This window comes from Dendrobium catenatum, unplaced genomic scaffold (genome assembly GCF_001605985.2).
Source record: "Dendrobium catenatum unplaced genomic scaffold, ASM160598v2 fragScaff_scaffold_716, whole genome shotgun sequence".
In the NCBI taxonomy this organism is placed as follows: Eukaryota; Viridiplantae; Streptophyta; class Magnoliopsida; order Asparagales; family Orchidaceae; genus Dendrobium; species Dendrobium catenatum.
The window spans coordinates 24,507,136-24,526,653 of record NW_021319178.1 but is presented as its reverse complement, the minus strand read 5'-3'; the positions used below and the strand labels follow the sequence as shown (position 1 = coordinate 24,526,653).

General features: G+C 34.3%; 1 protein-coding gene across 6 annotated transcripts in view; it reads left to right on the top strand.

Annotated features, from left to right (window-relative positions):
- Positions 1-243: 243 nt before the first annotated feature.
- The window catches only part of LOC110114182 (serine/threonine-protein kinase ATG1c-like), a 32,385-nt gene continuing 13,110 nt past the window's right edge, over positions 244-19,518 (top strand). For 3 of the 6 annotated variants that reach the window (XR_003701244.1, XR_003701243.1, XM_020846967.2), the window contains exons 1-7: positions 246-775; positions 8,460-8,577; positions 8,703-8,761; positions 15,253-15,317; positions 16,524-16,617; positions 16,703-16,783; positions 16,857-16,962. Coding sequence is in view for 2 of the 6 variants with exons in the window: in XM_020846967.2 (XP_020702626.1) it covers positions 521-775; positions 8,460-8,577; positions 8,703-8,761; positions 15,253-15,317; positions 16,524-16,617; positions 16,703-16,783; positions 16,857-16,962 (778 nt within the window). In the remaining 4 variants the exon portion in view is untranslated. Of the gene's footprint in view, positions 776-8,459; positions 8,578-8,702; positions 8,762-15,252; positions 15,318-16,523; positions 16,618-16,702; positions 16,784-16,856; positions 16,963-19,518 lie in introns of all 6 variants that reach the window. The other 3 variants (XR_003701245.1, XR_003701246.1, XM_028696201.1) reach the window with 2 other exon arrangements.

Sequence of the window (19,518 nt, the reverse complement as noted above, 5' to 3'; positions counted from 1 at the left end):
TTTTGAATTAATTGAAATATAAACAATTTTGAAAATAGATCTAATTATATTTATCTTAAATAATATGTATTGATAAGAATATCAAATAATATTTTAAAATTTATAATTTTAGCATGTAGAAATACATAATACCAATATTAATATAATTCGAATCAATATTCCTAATAATATACATAACACCCATTTGCGGAAGAAAATGCGAGTATGGCATTTCTTGCCCGCAACATCTTTCAATAAGCCAACGAAAAGGGTATGCATATAAATGTCGATGCAAGGGTTGCCTTACGGCACCTGTCGTGTATCGAACTCAAATCAGGCGGCACAATTCGCAAGCCTATTGCGTTCCGTTTCCCCCCTTCTCTCTACACCGGCTCCTACAGGTTTTTCTGACATCCTCTGGCAATCCAAGCGCTTATTGAGCGTAAGAGACGAAGTGGACAAAATTTCCCAAAAAAAAAGAGACGAAGTGGATTGGTGAGAAGTAGCGCCTTTTAGAAACTTGGGCTTTAGGGTTCGGAAGATGGCGAGCTGCGGTGGAAGCGGTTACCGGGGAGGGAAGGTGGTTGGAGACTACATGTTCGGCCGTCAGATCGGTTCGGGATCCTTCTCGGTGGTGTGGTTGGCAAGGCACCGCGTGCACGGAGTGGAGGTGGCGGTTAAGGAGATCGTGATGGAGAAGCTCACCAAGAAGCTCCAGGAAAGCCTTCTCTCAGAGATTGCAATTCTGAAGCGCATCAAGCATCCCAATATTATCGCAATGCACGATATCATCGAGGTCCGTTTCCATCCTGCGTGCTTTCTTCCTCCTCCATGCTGCTTTTCCACTTCTTTAAAAATAGTTCGATTTTTCAAATTGAGTTCTGTTACCCTTTTTTATTCACCTCCCAGAATTGAAGTATGGAGTATTTCTGTTTCAATCACTATATAATTGCAGTACTTCATATGGAATAATGGATTATTTATCGCTCAGTTTTTGGGAGAACAACATTTTTGTTCTTAGAGCTTAGGGGATTCCTGGTACCATGTGATGTGAAGTGCAGCATAAGCTGCTTTATAAATGCTATTGACTTGACAAGCCTTTTATCCTCCGTCCTGGTTCCCTCGTGGCGCCTCTTTTTCTAGAGCTTGCTAGAGGGAAAGCTGAAATCTTAAGAAAGGTCCGAGAAGTTCAACATTACCTAATGTGGACAATTTCTTCAGCTATGAACTTCAGCAAGATCTTCCTTGAAGAAGTTAGGAGAGTTGTAGCTTTCTTTTGTGGCCTGAGTCAATTGAAGGTAGATAATGCCAAGTCGTCTAATTGGAATATCAATATTTCTGATTGTACTGGCCCTTAGACAATGGTGATTCAACCATGAGAAGAAAAGGAGAATAAATGGGAAAGAACACCCAAGAGAAAAGATTTTCTTATGATAAAGAAGTTACAAAAATCCTAATCTATCTAGTTGGGTTAAAATGAGAAGACTCTTTCAGTTATTTGAATTTTGTGGTTCTGTGTTAAGTCACATGCCAGGGTTTTTCATAGACCCTACATGTGTCTACTTGAATCATATTTATAGCTGCTCTTGGAGCTTCATCTCACTAAGCTTTGACGGTACTTGATGTCATCTATCTCAATGTGTAGATTCATTGTGCTCTATTTCTTATTCCAAGTACACTCACAGACTCCTATAACATTGGATTTGAATCCATAACTAAACCCAAACAAATAGACTTGATCAAAATCAATGGTTGTACTGAAGTGCTGTTTTTAAAGTCCCCTTAATGTAGAAAAAAGATTTGATCTTATGCTAATTTGATGATTGGATCTTGTTGAAGAACACCTATTCCTTGTTATTCCTTCTTGCATGTATTACTCCTATTTTGAAATCTAACCGCTTAGAAGTGAAAGGGGATTGTAGAGAGAGTTTAGAGAGAAAGGAGGGGAAGAGGAACAATTTTTGTTGAGGACAAGAGAAAGAGAGAGGATGAGGCTTGATAAGAGCTAGCTTATGAGGATTGTGCTTGATAGGAGTGGGACTCAGGATATGCATGGGAGGAATAAAAAAGCAAGAATTTTATATGCTATCTATTTATAATTGATCATAAAAAAATATTCATCCAACACATATTTTTAGACACAGGATTTACAAATATGAATTTATGATACATTATAACTTAAATCTAGATAAGTTAAATCTTATCATGTCTTAGCATGAGTCGATTCCTATCCAACTTTTTTGAGTCGAGTTATATGGATTATATTTCATTCCAACATGAGTTATACCAATCGGGTCTGATTGAGATCTATTCCTCTATAGTTGATAACATGCCTACTAATGACCTATGGTGCACTAACTTCTCGTCGGGATCATCCACAATTTAATAGCAATGCATTGTGATCTTCAACCTCATCAACTTGTTAGTACCTTAGTCTTGAAAACTTATTATGAATGGATTTTAGATTATAATCTTTGGGTGAAGATTCATGATGAATCTCTCTTCTCATTTGTTATTATCTTGAAAGAAATCAGTCTTCTATTAAAGGTAGATGAGGATCATCTAGTACAATTATATTTTTTATCAGCCAAAGACTCTCAGCAACTCGACAATTTATTTGGTAGATTTACTTAAAAAATAGTTTCTTTTCCAACTAGATCCAACAACTAGCTCTATTTTTCATACCTAGCCCACATAACCTCTTTGTTGTAATAGGTTTAGTTGACCGACATTTTTTGTCATTTAGCCTGACACAACAATATATATATATATATATCACGTATTAAGTGAGTCATTAAAACCGTTATGTTACATTCTCATTAGACATATTATTCATACATCCTAAAGTTACTTTCACAAGAAGTATATTAAACCATAGACACATCATTTACATAAGTTTACATTATCATGTATGCACATCAAAATATCCTTTAAATTCTTCCAACTCTTCATTTTTATTCAACCTTGTTTTTAGGGTCCTTATTTAAAAAACATTATGCATATAGCGGAGATAAGTATAAGGCTTCATTTGGGATGACTTTTTTTTTACTATTTTTTAAAACAGAGTTTTAGTACAAAATATAAAATTTTTGTACTAAAATTATGTTTTAAGAAGCAATAAAAATGTCGTTTTAAACGAAGCCTAAATTCCAACAAATAACACTAAATATTATATAGTAAACTATATTCAAGGATAGAAGATGATATGCATGCCTTATGTAGATCAATCATCATCACTTTTATATGGACACAATTGCCTATGAAATAAATCATTATTCATGATCATTCAATAGTTTATTATGCATTTATATACAACATGTATCATCATCATTTTGGTAGGGTAGTCATCCCATTTATATTGATAGGAAGCTGTTTAATCGCAATCATATAGGCATCTTGTTTTATAAGATTGCAATCCAACCATGCAGTCATCATTTGGGTAGGAGTGTAGGTAGGACAGTCCAATCATATAACCTTTCCTTGTTTCATCATTTTGGAGAAAAAAACTATGGTTTAATCATTTTACCTATTTGTCTACCAACTTTTATGTATCATTTTACAGTATGCAAGCATATCCTGTTCATCTTTAGCTTTCATACAAACACATCTTCCATTCATGACATTCATGATAACTTCCATCTTCTTATAGCACAAGTCATGAATCATATATCACATGGTATTCATGCACAACATGCTCATGATGATATACATCTTTGCGTGGCGGTGTTAAGTATATGCGTGTGTATATCCATCAACATTTAGACTATCAACCATTTCTTATAATCATTAGAATCATTCATGTATATAAAAAATTACATTAAATATTTCATCATTCAAAATTCCAAGGAAAGAAAGCATGCTCATCCATGTCATAACAAAGATCACTCACCCCAAACAAGCTATTAGCTCGCAAGTCTTACTTCTAAATGCTTTTGTCCTTATTGGATTCCCCTCTAAGCTCTTACCAAAGCATTCACAAGCTTTTTAGCTCTCCAAAATTACAAGAAGCTTTACATGCTCCTCTCTCTATCCCTTATATTTCATATTTATTGAAGTCACAAGTATCCCTTACCACTCCCTCAGTCATGTTTATCAGAATGCATGCCATCATTCATGCCTTGACACCTTATAGACTACAAATTATAAGTCTTTGCTTCATAAATCAAGTTCCATTCATTTTGGGATGCTATAAAAGCAAATAGGTCATAAACCAACATAAATATATAAGCTTAATTGTACATTTATTTCCAAAAACATACAAACTTCACATAAAATTGCCTACCCCTATGCTTTAAATGTACATACTATTGGGTTGGGAGTTTGTATGCATGTATGGGGTGATTTCACTTGTGCTCAATGCAATGATGTATAGGCAATATACATGCATTTTATTGGAGAAAAAGGATACTTTGAATAGTGAATTTTGAGAAGTGGGTCAATTAAGGCGAATACACAATGCATCTGATGTAAACACTAGGTTATCATATTTATTACTCGTTTTTCATCTCTAAAATTTTGCTTTCATACTTGAAAACAAATATGGATATTCTTGTTCCTAAGCTCCCAATATTATCTTTGATTTCTTTACATATGTTGAGTCAAATGTCTTCCCCTTTATGTAAAAGTATCCTAGTCTCTTCTTGAATAAATGTATGTAAAGAAAATATGTGAAACACATCATCGATATCATGCTTCGTCATTAGAAGATCTAATTTGTAAGCCATCTTGTCCGCTCACTCCACAAGTTCAAAAGGTCCAACACATCCAGGATTCAACTCCCCACTTTACCAACTAGTCACTCTCTTTATTGGGCTAACTTTAACAAGTGCAAATGAACAACATTGAATTCAATATTTATTTAGAATCTAATGCTTACTCTGTTGTATTTAAGGTGCATTTAATATATCTCTTTTTTGACAAATTTGTGTTGTTTGGTCAATTAACTTAACCCTATTAATTTCCTTTCTCCAATTTTTGTTTGGCATAATAATGCCCACATATTATTGAGTGTTTCATATGCTCTCATATCAATACTTGATTGAAAGTTATTATTGTAAGTGAACTTTATTAATTGTAGTTGGTTTTCTCAATTCCCTCTAAAATCAAGTACACAATCGTATTAGATATTGAAGAATCTAAATTACTCTTTATAACTGACAATTCGGTCGTGGATAAAAGGCTGTACTAAAATCTAGCCTTTTCCAAAGCCTTTTGATTTCTACCCCCTAGCTCGTACCATCACTATTTGATGCAATTGCTTTTGCTGCACCATGCAATCTAACAATGTCATCCACATATATTTTAGCTTGTTTATCAAAAAATTCATGTTGTTTAATTGGCAAGATGCGAGCAAACTTTGTGAGTTTGTCAATAACCAACCATACAACATCATATTCTTGCTTAATTCATGAAAAACCTATCATGAAATCGATAGCTCTCTATTTCCACTTCCATTTTGGTATTGTCAAAGTCTGCAATAATCTTAAGCTACAGTGCTTTGTTTTAATCAATTGATAAGTTTAACATTAGGCTACAATTTCAATTGTATTTCTTCATGTTACGCTGCCAAAAGACAGCCTTCATATCTTGATGCATTTTATTGCTTCCTAGTTGGATTGTGCAATTGGAGTTATTTGTCTCATGCAAATTCTCGACTCAAATCTATACCATATGGAACATAGAAACAATATTTGAATTTGAAACCTTATTATTATGATATTAAGTTCTTCTTATCTTTCGTTATTCACACATTTAATTAGCTTGCTATTATGGATATTCAAGTTGCTTTCTTATAAAGCTTTTTTGCCAAGTTGGTTGAATAACTAAATGAATGGGTTGTAGAAAATACTAAACCTTTAATATTATCTTCTCTACATATAATTTCTCTCTATCTTCTGTTAATTACTCTTCATTTGTAATATACTATGCTATATTATTGAAGGTTTTCTACTCAAAGCACCGATAACTCTATTATCTTGATCAAGGTGTTGCTATATATTAAGATCATAATGTTTGATAAATTCTTATCATCTCCTTCACCTTGGTTTAATTTTTTTTGATTGAAAATATATTTTAAGCTCTTATGATCATTAAAGATCTCATGATGTTCACCATATAAATGATGTTTCCGAATCCTTAGAACAAAAATCACACTAATTCTACGTTATAGGTTGTGTAATTTCTCATGAGCCTTCATTTATCTTGAAATATAGGATATTACTTTTCCATATTTGATTAATGCACATCAAAAGCCTATCAATGAAGCATCATTGTAGGTTGGGAAACCAGTAATCCTTAATAGATAATATTAGAGTTGGAATTATACATTACTTCAACTTCAGAAATATTTTGATCACATCTCTCATTCCAATCAAACTTCATTATTTTTTGAATAAATCTTCTGCAATACTCTACTAGTACGAGAAAAATGCAAATCTTAGCAACTTAGTTAGTCTACGTCTATTGGCCATTGTTTTAATCTTTTGAGGATTAACATATATTCCTTTATTGGTCACAGTGTATCTAAGATAAAACATAAATTGTGCAACCCAAATTCATATTTAAAGAATTTTGTTTACAATTTATTTTCTGCCAAGTTCTGAAAACAATTTGTAGATGTTGAATATGCTTAGCTTTTTTTTTTTTTGAATAAATAAAATATGACATAGCTAAGCATAGTTGTGTATCGATTAAAAAATAGCTTGAAAATTCTATTAATTAAAAAGCTTAGTCAATGTTGTACTCAATTTAGAGCATATTAAATGTTCTCAAAAGTTTTAGGAATTTTACCTAGTATACCAACATAATAGGGATTGCTTACATTTCTGATTTCTGGATTCCTCTAAAATTTCTAGATGATAATTTTTTATCAATTTGACATGCTTCTTAAGTCATATCAAGTAGTGCTTCCAATCATAGGAGCTGTACACAAAGCATGCCATAATTATATTGATTATTCATATAGCATGATCATCAAAAACCTTGCTTTCCCCTATCATTATGGATTGCTCGAACTTTTTCTTGATTACTTGTTCTTTTGCTTTCACTGCCATTGAAACTCAATGAATGTACCAAAATGCAGAAGCTTGAGTCAACCAAATGAATATGAAAAGTGGTTTGCTTGGAATAATGAGAATAGTGATCATACATAATGTGAGACCTTAGTGTTTCAACTGCAACAACAACAACAACAACAACAACAACATCAAGCCTTTATCCCACTACGTGGGGTCGGCTACATGAATCCTTTTTCTCCATTGTGTCCTATTAAAAGTCAAATTCTCGTTTAAATCTAATAAAGAAAGGTCATTCCTAATATTTTCTAACCAAGTCTTTTTAGGTCTACCCCTACCTTTCTTAACATAAGTCAAATCTAATACCTCTACTCTCCTAACCGGGTCATCGGAAGGCCGCCGTTTTATGTGATCAAATCATCTAAGGCGACTCTCTCTAATCTTATCTTCTACTGGAGCTACTCCAACCTTTTCACGTATATGCTCATTTTGTATCCTATCTCTAAGGGTAAACCTTAGTGTTTCAACTGCAAGAAAAAGAAATGTGAATGAACATTCAAGCTAGAATATCTTTCTTTTAGATCAAGGTTTTATAGAAATCACTACTAGTAAGTACGAGTAGAAAAAAGGAACCGTCTCTTTCACTCATTTTTGATGTCGTGGTTCTTGGAGTTGTCTTTTACTTCCCCATGATGCTACTGGGCCTAATTTGTGCTTCTACGACTCATTTACCTGTGAATTCCTTTGGCTGCTTCTTGGATTTGATCCTTTAAATACATCTTCTTTTACCAGGTTGTCTATATTAAAAATTAGTGATTGAGCTAAAGAGCTGGTTTGCATTTCTCCACTCTATCCACTTAAACAATGGGTGTTGATGTGTTTATTATATCTTCTGGTTGCCTTATTTGGTAATGTGTGTTGGATTTGGTGTATTGACTTGAGATTGAATATGAATAGAGAAATCAACCGTAAAATGTCACTTATAATCGAACTATGATCATTTGTGAGAAGATTGGTACGGATGACATTATGAAGAGAGATTAGTTGCAAAGATTGGGAGCATTGATGATAGTGTTGCAAATCTGTGTTTCCTGGTGGTTAATGATACAAATAAAAAAATGCAAAGTAGCATCTCGCTGGGGATTATTTTGATGACTATTAAAGAGATTGTGCTTATTTTCTAACGCCATTAAAAAAAAAAGCTTCCTATATAATTAAGGGCATTTTTAGATGTTGCATTTTTTTGAAAGCATTGCCATTAGAAGTTTTACAATGGTGCTCTAATTGTTGTATAATTCTATTTGATTTTGCATTCACTTGGCCTCCTTGTCTTATATTCTCGCCTTTTGGAGAAATTCTCATATTAGAACACTGCAGAGGAGGCGACATGATCATGAGAAGTTTTACATTTGTGCTCATGCTATTTGATTTTGCATTCACTTGGGTTCCTTGGCTTAACATTCTCAGGCCTCTGGGAGAATTTATCTCATATTAGAATACTGCAGAGGTGGCGACCTATCCCTGTATATACGACGGCATGGAAGAGTTTCAGAAGCTACTGCAAAGCACTTTATGCAACAACTAGGTACAGTGACCTGTTAATTGCTTGCTATAATTAAAAAAGAAAAAAAGTTATCCAGTTATTGAACTTTACATTATTATTCTTTGTATAATTTAATAATATAGATATATATATTTTCACCTGCACAGCTAATGGCTTGCAAGTTCTCCGCGACAACAATCTAATTCATCGTGATCTAAAGCCACAGGTTTTACAATTCTCTTATGAACTATTAAAGATCCATCTTTTGCTTACAGCAAACTTACTATATCAAAATGTACGTCATGTCCTTAATGAAGCAATGTTATTTGTATGGAATGGTCTTCAAAAACTTTGCTGAATGTTTTGTTGTGACAGATCCAAAAAATCAGAAGAATATATTTTTTTTTTCTAAAACAGAAGCAATAATAAGCAAACTTTCTTAAAGTAGTGATAAATACAAGTCCACTCGTTCCAAAAATTTACCCATATTCCTTTTACTTGTTTGTGGTACTTGAATGCTGCCTAAGTTGCCATTTGTTTGTGAGGTTGTAGGTTCTACTATCTGTTTCTTCTTCACATTCCTTTAAAAACAAGGATGGTGCGTATGTTTGTTGGAACTCAAAGCTGCTGGGATTGTATTGGAGACCATTTTTATGTCATTGATAGTCTGTTAAGTTGGTTTAATGGGACAGCTGAAATACTGACGGAAGAATATCCCTCCCCCCGCCCCCCCCCACCCCCCCCCCCCCCCCAAAAAAAAAAAAAAAATCATACGAAGAAACCTTGCCACTAGTTTTACTTCATTGCGCAAACAAGGGATCCACTCATTTAGGAGAAACTTGTGTATACTAGCCTACTAGGATAGTCATATTATCACTAGATCAAAATATGCACTATTAGGAGGCACTGCCATAAATTAAACAAGCACTAATAGCCTGAAAGCATTAATTCTAGCTCTTTTTGGGATAATTCATATTAGTTCAACTTACAAGTATGAGGATCGAAAGTGGTTCAAGAAGCAAGATTTATCCTGTCAAATATGCAAACAGAATCCATGTTCCCTGCAGATCTACAATAGAAAATGACCGAGACATCCCAAAAATTTTGAATGACAAGAACGTACATGAGAGAAACAATTTTGAATACAAGAAATCAGTAAGGTGAGAACTTTTGCTCGGAAAAACTTAAGCATGAGATTGATCATGCTAATTGTTGCAATTAAACAATATTAACTTTAAAAGGGGGTGATGATGAATCTTTTAGTAAAAGATGTCATTACATAAGTTGGGTCAATGCGTGTAGATGATGCAGGGAGTGGGGTTTGAAGAGAGATTAGGGCAAGTCATTAGATTGTGGTGATATGTAACAATTCTAGAAAATCAGGTGGGTGTAGAAGGGTGTGGAGTTTTGCCAACATTGGCCAATCACGGTAACTTGAAGGAAAAAACTTGAGGAGAGTATAAATGAGAATTGAAGATAAGATTTTGTGAAGCTTCTTTGGTATTATGACGAGGTGTACATTGTGAGTCCTCGTTAGTATGGCTGACCAACACTCCCCTAGCACTTAGAATTTTGAGGATCCCGCGCTTTCCTAAAATATATATCTCTTCTTCAATTAATAGTCCTCTGCTCAACTAAAATTCATCCTCTTCTCTTTTTTTTGAATGAGACCTTACCCAAGAATACACTAACCCATTAGTTGTGCATGAAAAATAAATTTTTAGGAGATTAAACAATTTAAGCAAATGACTCGTAGATCCACATCAAGGTAAAACAGTACTGATGGATAATTGAGGCCAGTATTTTTCACTATCAAAGCCATCTGCTATAGAGATTTACTATCTATTTTGGGAATACTATTTTTTTTGGGCACAACTTTACTATGACAATTATTTAATCTTTGTTGATATTAGCATTCCTATTTACATATTCAATGATAGATCTTTAACTTTGCATGAACAACTAATTATATAAACTCTATTGTAATTAAGCAACGATATTCCTGCAAATTGACTATACTTGGTGAGATTTTCAGATGAGTGAATTGATTTTTTTACTAAAATTATCATACTCCTTGCTTGATGAACTTGATTTAAGTTATTTTTTTAATATTCAAAGGCCTCGAAATTGATCTTATAGTGGGATAGAGAATAATCATCTTATAAAGAAATCTGTTGATAATTGGTTCTGATAAATCTATTTGCACATTATCTAGAATCCTTATTAATTTTTACTTCATACATCTTACGCATTGCATGCACAAATGACACTTATTATGAAATAGATCCAATACAAATTTTGATCAATTTATTTTCCAAACTAATTAATTTAAGGAACAAATAAATAATAGCTTAATTGGTTATAGTTTCTTCCCTAGAAAATGTAGTTTTGCGAAGCATAACTAGGTTAGAGGCATACATCACTTCCTTGAGACAAAATTTAGATTAGTTAGTGCCATAAATTGGCAGCGACATGGAAGCTCTTGGATTTAATGTTCTCAAGATGCTTACTGAGACTCAAGATGCTTACTGAGACTAGGAGTCTGATATATATATTTTTTTTTAACTTAGCACAACATAAATGACAAACACTAGGTGCCATTTGACGATCTTCAAGTCCCTAGAATGATTTATATCTCTCATAATTCCTCCTTGAACACTATCTGCTAGTCATACTTGTCATATTGATCTTCAAATTCTTCTAGAATGATTAAGATATAAGCTCTTGGATTTGATGTTGTCCAGATGCTTACTTATATTAGGAGTCTAAGATCTGGGTTTCATCATTGAACACACAAAACTTATAGGTACTAGTTGTCAGTCCTGAACTTCATGTTTACACCCTTCCATTTTTTTTTTAAATGATTTAGGTGTCTCCTTGCTCCTTCTAGAGCACTAGGTGTCAATCATGATTGTCATGTTGACGATCTTCAAATTCTTCCAGAATGATTAAGGTTGAAACACATGGATTTGATGTTCTCCGGATGCTGAATTCGATCGAGGGTCTAAGGTTTATTTAGTTATTTTGACATAACTGTCAATTAGGTGTCAGTCATAGTAGTTAAACTGATGATTTTTTAATTCTTCATTTAGGTTTCTCTCAGCTAATCCTAGAGTTCTAGCTGTAAATCTCTATAGTCTTGTTGATGATCTTCAAATCTTCTGGAATGATTAAGGAGGTAGCTCTTGAATTTGATGTTTTTCGAAGGCTTACTTAGACATGGAGTCTGAGGTTTCAGTTTATTCACTTAGCATAACATAATTGACAAGCGGTGCCTAAATAAAGTTGTCTAATTCCAACTAATAAATATATTCAAAATTCATTAGCTGTGTAGCTGACTTGTAAGGAGCTACTCTTATCTCTAATTATATGGAAATGCAAAGAATACTAAGACAAAAGTATTAGCCACTCCACTATAAGAGTTGTCCTGTTAAATCTTTTCTAAATTGCAGGTAATGTTCTTAACTCAATTGCTGATCACCTTAATTGACTTAAGGAGCTAGTCTCAATGTGTGATAACTCAGAGCATGATTAGAAATTGATGACCAAATTCGTTAATGGTATTTATGTTGACATAGGGTTATTAGTGTATTGGTAATTTGGTATAGTTATGAAAAATGTTGAAGATACCTACCATAAGGCGTTCAATTTTGAGAAGATATGTAGGTTTTCTTCGTGTAGTTTACTTGACCTCCCTCACCCTTGTTGTACTAGATCGTTAGCTAGCTCTATTAGAGTTATCCCTTCAACACCTTTGGAGAGCAAAAACCTCATCAAATATAATGTTTGAAATTACAATACTCTTTTATGAATTGAAATTACAACAAATAATTTCATATTTTTAAATAGGATGAGATGATAGTGTAAAACCTAGCGGTAAGAGATTTCGTTTTTTGAAACAGGTTGATGCATAACTTCGATTGAAATGCCATAAAAAAAAATCACTCGCTACAATTTCAGAAAATTAGTGATAAGAGATTTCACTTTTTTTTTTGTGAAATTGCTCCCAGTTGTGGAATGGGTTTCTTCTGAATTAGGAACAATTTTGAATCCGAGATTTACCTATGATGAGTGATCTCCGATCTAATAATAATCGGCTACATGGAGAGCGGCAATAATCTCACAGAATTGTGTGAGGAAGTTGACATACAAGAAGTTGATAATCGTGAAATTGGTCTAGGAGGAAGGAGTGTATTTAGGTCATTTTTTAGTGTTAAAACAACGGGAAGCAGGAAACACTGTAGGCCTTCGTCGATTGCGAGAAGCAGTTGTCGAATGTGAAAATTATAAAATCCCATTTTAAAGTAATGCCCCAAGTAGATTTCAAGTTGCTTTTCCTAAAACAAAGCAGCAAATAAGCAGTCCCAAACATATCGTATTTGTAAGAAATAACTTTTAAGGGTCAGCGATCTTTTTGAAATAAGCATGAAGATTAGTTTGAATGCCTATGTTGTAGATTTTTCCTCCTCATATGCATCCTATATCTAACATAAATATGTTATGCATTATTTTAGAACTTATGAGCCTTGAGAATTATTAATTTGATTCTTCTATAAGAGAATTTTCTACTGTAATTGTTGTTTGTACTGAGCTCTTTTTTTTATTAGAATTGTGTACTTTAATGCCAAGGATTTTTTTTTATAACATTACTCTAAGAAGAGTTGTATACAAAGAGATTCTTGATTATGAAGAGATTGACCTTCATAAAATGAGCATGCCTAATTAAGAAGATCTTCAAAAGCTTACACCGGATCACCAGAATGACTATATTACTCAAAACTCTTTAGAGGAGAGTTATGTGCCCCAGGGGAGTTGTACAATTAATATTGGCTGACTATTCTATGAATAAGCTTAACTTAATTAGTTTCTTATTTAGCTATCTCTACAAACAAATTCAAACAATAGAAGGGAACCATATCTTTAGTTTTATGCTTGGTTTACTCTTAATCATACTTGGCCAATAATAACTTATCCTTCATTTTTGCATTACTTTGAATGTGATGAGAGTTTAGGCACTTTTGTCCTTAGTTTAGGATTTGTTTTTATCACTTTAGATAGACTTTATGTATGGAACACTAGTTATGATTATTTTCATGAAAAATTGTGGGATTTTCAGTCATTTTCCTCCTTCCCTATCGATCTAAGTTGTGTATAAGGGTCATTCTGTGCGTGTATGAGAACTTCTCCCTTCTCTCTCTTTTCTCTCAATTCAAGTATACTTTCAAAGTTTTGCTTCATTAGGTGCTTAAGATTGTTGCTTTCTTCTTTCTCAATAGTTTTCAAGTGCAAGTCTCTTACCTCCACATAAAAATAGAGTTCTAGCCTTTCTTTGCTTTATCCAATCATCCTAGGAAGAAGCTTGTCTACTCCTACCATCCACGAACTCTCATCTCGTATACTTGCACAAGTATTTCCTTTTACCACATTGATAATTTGTTAGACCGGCCCATCCTGGGCCGGCTGGACCGGTCCAACAGGGACCGCTCCAATTCTATTCCAGGCGGAGAAAAACGGGGGGAGCGGAACCGTGAGGTTCCGCGTGGGCTTTTGGGGGGAGTTTAGGAGGGAAAATTTGAACGTGAGAGGCTGCTTTAGGAAGTTTATGATTGTCCTTTATGATTAATTTTGTATAATTAGGAGTTTGGGGGGAATTAGCTCCTCATCTTGAATTTGAATTCTCTTTTGAGATCTAGGGTTTGTGTGCTTGGGCTCTTGGCTTCGCCGGAGAACGTTGGAGAGTTGTTCTTCCTCTCGAATTGAAGAACAAATTGTATCTTTGTTGCTTTCTTGGAATTCTAGTAGAATACAAGCAAGATCTTGTGTTTTTCTCCTGTTTTTCCCTATTTTCTGCTGCGTTTCTCTGAATTCCTGCTGTTTTAACGCTGTGGACAGCAGTTAGTTGCTGTATTTTTACTGATTTGAGTTAGGAATACTTGAGAACTTAAGTATTTCCTATCATAATTTTGTGTATCCATGCCAAGTATTGGGATACTCATGCTTGCAAATATTATGTATTGACATTTTAATGCCTTTTTTACCACAGAAGAGGTAACCTAAGGTTTGTCTTTTGCTCATCACTTCTTCCTTTTCCCCCCTGATAAAATTATCACAGAATGTGAAGTTTTTGTTGAAAAAATAGTAGAGAAAGTTTACAGAAGATGAGTTTTGGGTCATAAAAATAGAGTAGAACATCAAAATGAGGGAATTATTTTAGGTTACAAGAGTTTTTCCTCAAATCGTTAGTTCAATTGTCCTTTTCTTAACCCAGTCCTACTGTAGTAGGAGAAAGTATCCTTGATGAACCGCCAAAAAACCATGAAATATCTTTCGTACCAAATATATCACGGCAGAAAAGCAGTCAATGAATTTGTATTTTACTTTGCATAATCATAAATTTAACATTGGTTTATTTTATTTTTCAATTCTTTGAATCTGTATTCTTATATTTTTTACTTCCCTGATGTACTAGTTTATGATTGATGTTTCTTGTGTCCCTTAAGTTGACATGAATGACATTATGGATGCTCTTATTACCTCTTTTCAATAGCCTATAAGCCTAATAAGCCTTGAACCATTTGGTGTGGTTTCCTACTGTTCTCAATATTACTTGAATCATGCAAGAATTCTAAATGGCACCACATGAATACTATACATGCTTGAATCAGCATCTTGCAATGAACTTCGCATGTGTTCTGAGATTATCTTTATGTTTGACAGAATCTCCTTTTGTCAGCAATGGATGACAATTCGGTGCTGAAAATTGCAGATTTTGGTTTTGCAAGGTGAGAGAGTTCCTTTAAAGCATTTATATCCATGCTGATTTTGTGTGATTATACCTCTTAATCAAGTATTACTAAGGGGCTGTTTGATTTGAAGTAAAAGGAGCGTAAAATATTTCAAATGCAGGGGTTTTGATAATATTGATGTTTTGTTTGAAGTAAAAGAAATGCAGTGTAAAATTTTGGTGCATTTGAAATTCACCATTTAGTTCATTTTATGTGTATTTGGAATCCTCAAATTTGGACGAGTTTCAAATACATCGAATATTTATTGCAATTGATGCCACCACAAGCCGACCGCTACCTCCCTCAGTTGCCGACCGCCAACGCATGCCTCTGCCTGCTACCGCCCCACCACTACCGAGCGTTGCCGCCACCGTTGACCACCACTGCCGACTACCACAGCTGCCTGCTGCCAATTGTCGCTGACTGCCGCTGCCCACCACCACCTGCCACTGCCGCTCGCCGCCGCCACCAACCACCACTACCTGTTACCGATGGCCACTACCACCGCTGCCCACCATAGTCTCCGCCACCGTACACCACCGCTGTTTGCTGTCGGCCACCATTGCTGCCAATGTCGGCCACCTACCACCTCCCTTTTTTCATTTTATATTGCATTCATTTTACTTCAAACTAAACAAAACAAGTAATCTCATGTATTCCTTTTACACTCATCCAAACAATTTCAAAATATTCCTTTACACTGCATTTCTTTTTCAGCTTATCAAATAACCCCTAAATTGATCTTAATAATATTTTTTATTTGAATTGATGATGTAATTTTATTTTAGCAGTTTCACTTTGTTACTTTTGTTGCTTTCCTAATCTGCTATAATTCTTCTTTCTTTAAACAGCTTTTCTAAATTTGAGCTAAAATTTTTTGAGATGGATCTGGCTTGTCTGGTTTCATGTTTCATTCCTTGCTAAGACAACACAAGTGAACTATGAAATAACTTTTCTGATTTCGACCTCATATCATGCATTTTTTACAAGAATCACGCAAAGAAATCAAGGCATCTCCTCTGCATCACCATGTTTTGCCGAGGTGGCTGATATGACTTTGTTATAAAGTTTATATATCCTTAAATCATTGTTAGGGGCTTGTCTCACTTATCCGTTTTATCCTAGTATCATCAATCACCTTTCCTGCAATTTGCATTTCTTTTTTTTTATAAAAAGTTCTTATAGCAGCTTTTTCCATCTCAGGTCCTTGCAGCCACTTGGCTTAGCTGAAACTTTATGCGGCTCCCCTCTTTACATGGCTCCAGAAATAATGCAGCTTCAGAAATATGATGCCAAGGTGAAACCTTGATCCCTTTATTTAAAGGTTACTTTCTAATATTTTTTTTCTCACTTTGGTCTTTTAATCCTTACTGCAAGAGCAGGCAGATCTCTGGAGTGTTGGTGCGATCTTATTTCAGCTTGTCACTGGCAAAACTCCTTTCACCGGAAACAATCAAATACAGGTAAGTTACTTGATTTACCCAAGTGGTACTAGCACTATACATATTATTCTGAAAAATGGTTATCATTTTTCAGTTATTGCAAAATATAGTGAAATCAAATGATCTACGCTTCCCCTCAGAAAGCAATTTGAGTCACCATTGCATTGATTTGTGCAAAAAGTTATTACGTCGCAATCCAGGTATGCATCTTTGGTTACAGTTAGTTTAATAATTATCGTATCTTTTTACTTGTTTGTTTGCGAGAGCTGTCAATTTCTCTATTTTTATCTGGGGACATGCTTGTGATTAGAAGAGCTAGGTATGTTGTTGAATGCTATGTGACTATCCAAATGAGTGCTTTAAGAATTGCCTCATACAATTTGATGCTCCAAAAATACATGTTGAACTGGTCTAATATGCATGGTTATCTTGGCGAAAGATGTTGGAGACCGTTATATAAGTTCTCATTAACCTACTTCTTAATCTTATGCATTATATTATAGTGAAAAATAGGCTTAGGTGGTTAATATATGCTCACGGAGAATAGAAAACCACCAATAAAAATGGGTAGATGGAATTAATTGAGTAGGATTATAAATTAGAAGGGTTGAGTGAATGTAACTTGATTAGAAATTGTGCAAAAGAATTTGAGCCAACTAATCTAAAATCTCATGCTACACTTAACAAGAATCTATGGAGAGTGATGATTCATAGACCCCAAATAGTTGGGATAATATTGATGATGATGTTAACGTTTTGATTCTAGGTTATCATATATTCATATTTATGACATCTAATTCCCCCGCCAAAGCATTTCCTGGATATAATTGGCTAATTTCATACGTTTTAAGAATTGGGCTTGAAGAACATAGAAATTATATTATTAATAGTACGTTGTATAAATATTGTTTGTGCTGATATAGGTAAGCAAAGCCATTAAAGCGGCACCAACAACCCTTCCCTTTATTAAACTTTCATTTCAATGCAAAAGAATATGCACAAAATATGTAAGAAAATTTATATGGCACAAAACACAGAAATGATCAGGACAAGTGCCATCAGTAAGAACATTAATATTGCAAAGTGACATGTATATTGGCTCAAGAGATGGAATTGTTAGTCTCTTTTTTGTATGATTTTAATATTTTTTTCTTCACTTATATTAGGTGTGCCAAAAAGCTTGGCCAAGTTTGACTAAAATGCCAATTTGCTAGACGAACATTCATGAAAAAGCTTAAGCAAACTGATAAGAGTAACCTAACACTATGTGCACATTTAATTAAATTATTAGATGTAATGCTTCCTTGAAGTCTTAGATATTTAATGATAAGAGGAACGGTATTTTGCAGTCAACGGATTGACAGAGGAGGAGAAACTGACAGCGGCAGGACTGTGTTTGGAAGGGAAGGCACTGGCATGGTACCAGTGGCGGGACATGAGGCGTTACAGAGGGGACCGGTCCGCTCGTAACATAGTCCCCCTCACTTTGAGATCGTAACCATTTTGGGGCATCATTCCTTTTCAAATGAAATGGCATAGCTGTAAGATTCATCAAAGAGCTCACTTTCCCAATGGCAGCACAGGGGATTCACTGAAACTTAAACAACGACAAAGCCAGAAGATCGAAGTAGTCATATGTATTGTCTTATCCTTATCCTTTGAGCCTGAGTAATCATTTAGTTAGATTTGTTAATTGTTACCACTAGTCATATTTATTCATTGGAAGTTGGACTTATTATTTTGATGACCTGATAACCTATTCAAATCACTTGGTTAAGGCGAAGGGTAAAGTCAACCATTAGTATCGTAACACCAAGTATAGTTCAGTTCTTCATTGTTACTATTTCTGTATACCCTTGTTCTTTTGTAACTTGTGAATTCCCTCACATCATGCAGCTTATTTGTGCTTTTTTTTTATTCTCGTGGTTACTCAGTTACATGCTATAGCCCTTATCTTATTTCCTACCTAGTGTATGCTAAGAGTTAACACTGAAGATAACTTGCAAAGGTGAAGATCTGGTACAAAGGTTTTGGTTCAAGACATATAATGGGAAAGGTGGGGAAGATAGGTGTTGGCTACAAGTAATAAAAATATAAAAGCAGGATAATGTTTATTATCTTCATGCTCTCCCTTTTGTTGGTTGGGCTTTTTTGATTGATAGTAGGATGTGGATCAAAGTGATGGATGGAACTGAGGAGGCTCAATGGTGGGATTCATTACTTGTCGTCAACTCTACATTGCATGTCATGGCCCCAAAAATTTGGTTAACTAAGCTCACCATGTCAATTTTTTGAACTACTTATATTGCATTATTATCTATTAACATTTTTTGCATTTATTTCCTATATTTTTGGGTAGATTTATAGAACTTTATTTATAAAATATAAATATCTACAATACACATAAGTAGATAACTCACCACAAAGTTCCCGTGCTTGGTGTATATATATTAAGTTAGCTTCCAACAGGCATGTACAAATGTGATATTAATTAGTTTCCAAACAGATCGATTTGGGACCAATAAACCTCGTTTCATTCTTATGGTTTAGTAGAGACGAACATGTATCACTTCCCTTGCTCCTGCTAATTAATTTGGTTGGACTGAGTTTAGAACTAGTACGCATATTTAGGAAAATTGCTACCCCTAGTGTAAAAAACCCAATAATATTTGTGATTCATGAGTTACAAAGTAGCATATCATCTTTATTTTTGGACACTCATAAAAGGAACGTTTTTTTTTTCTTTCTGGGGGGGG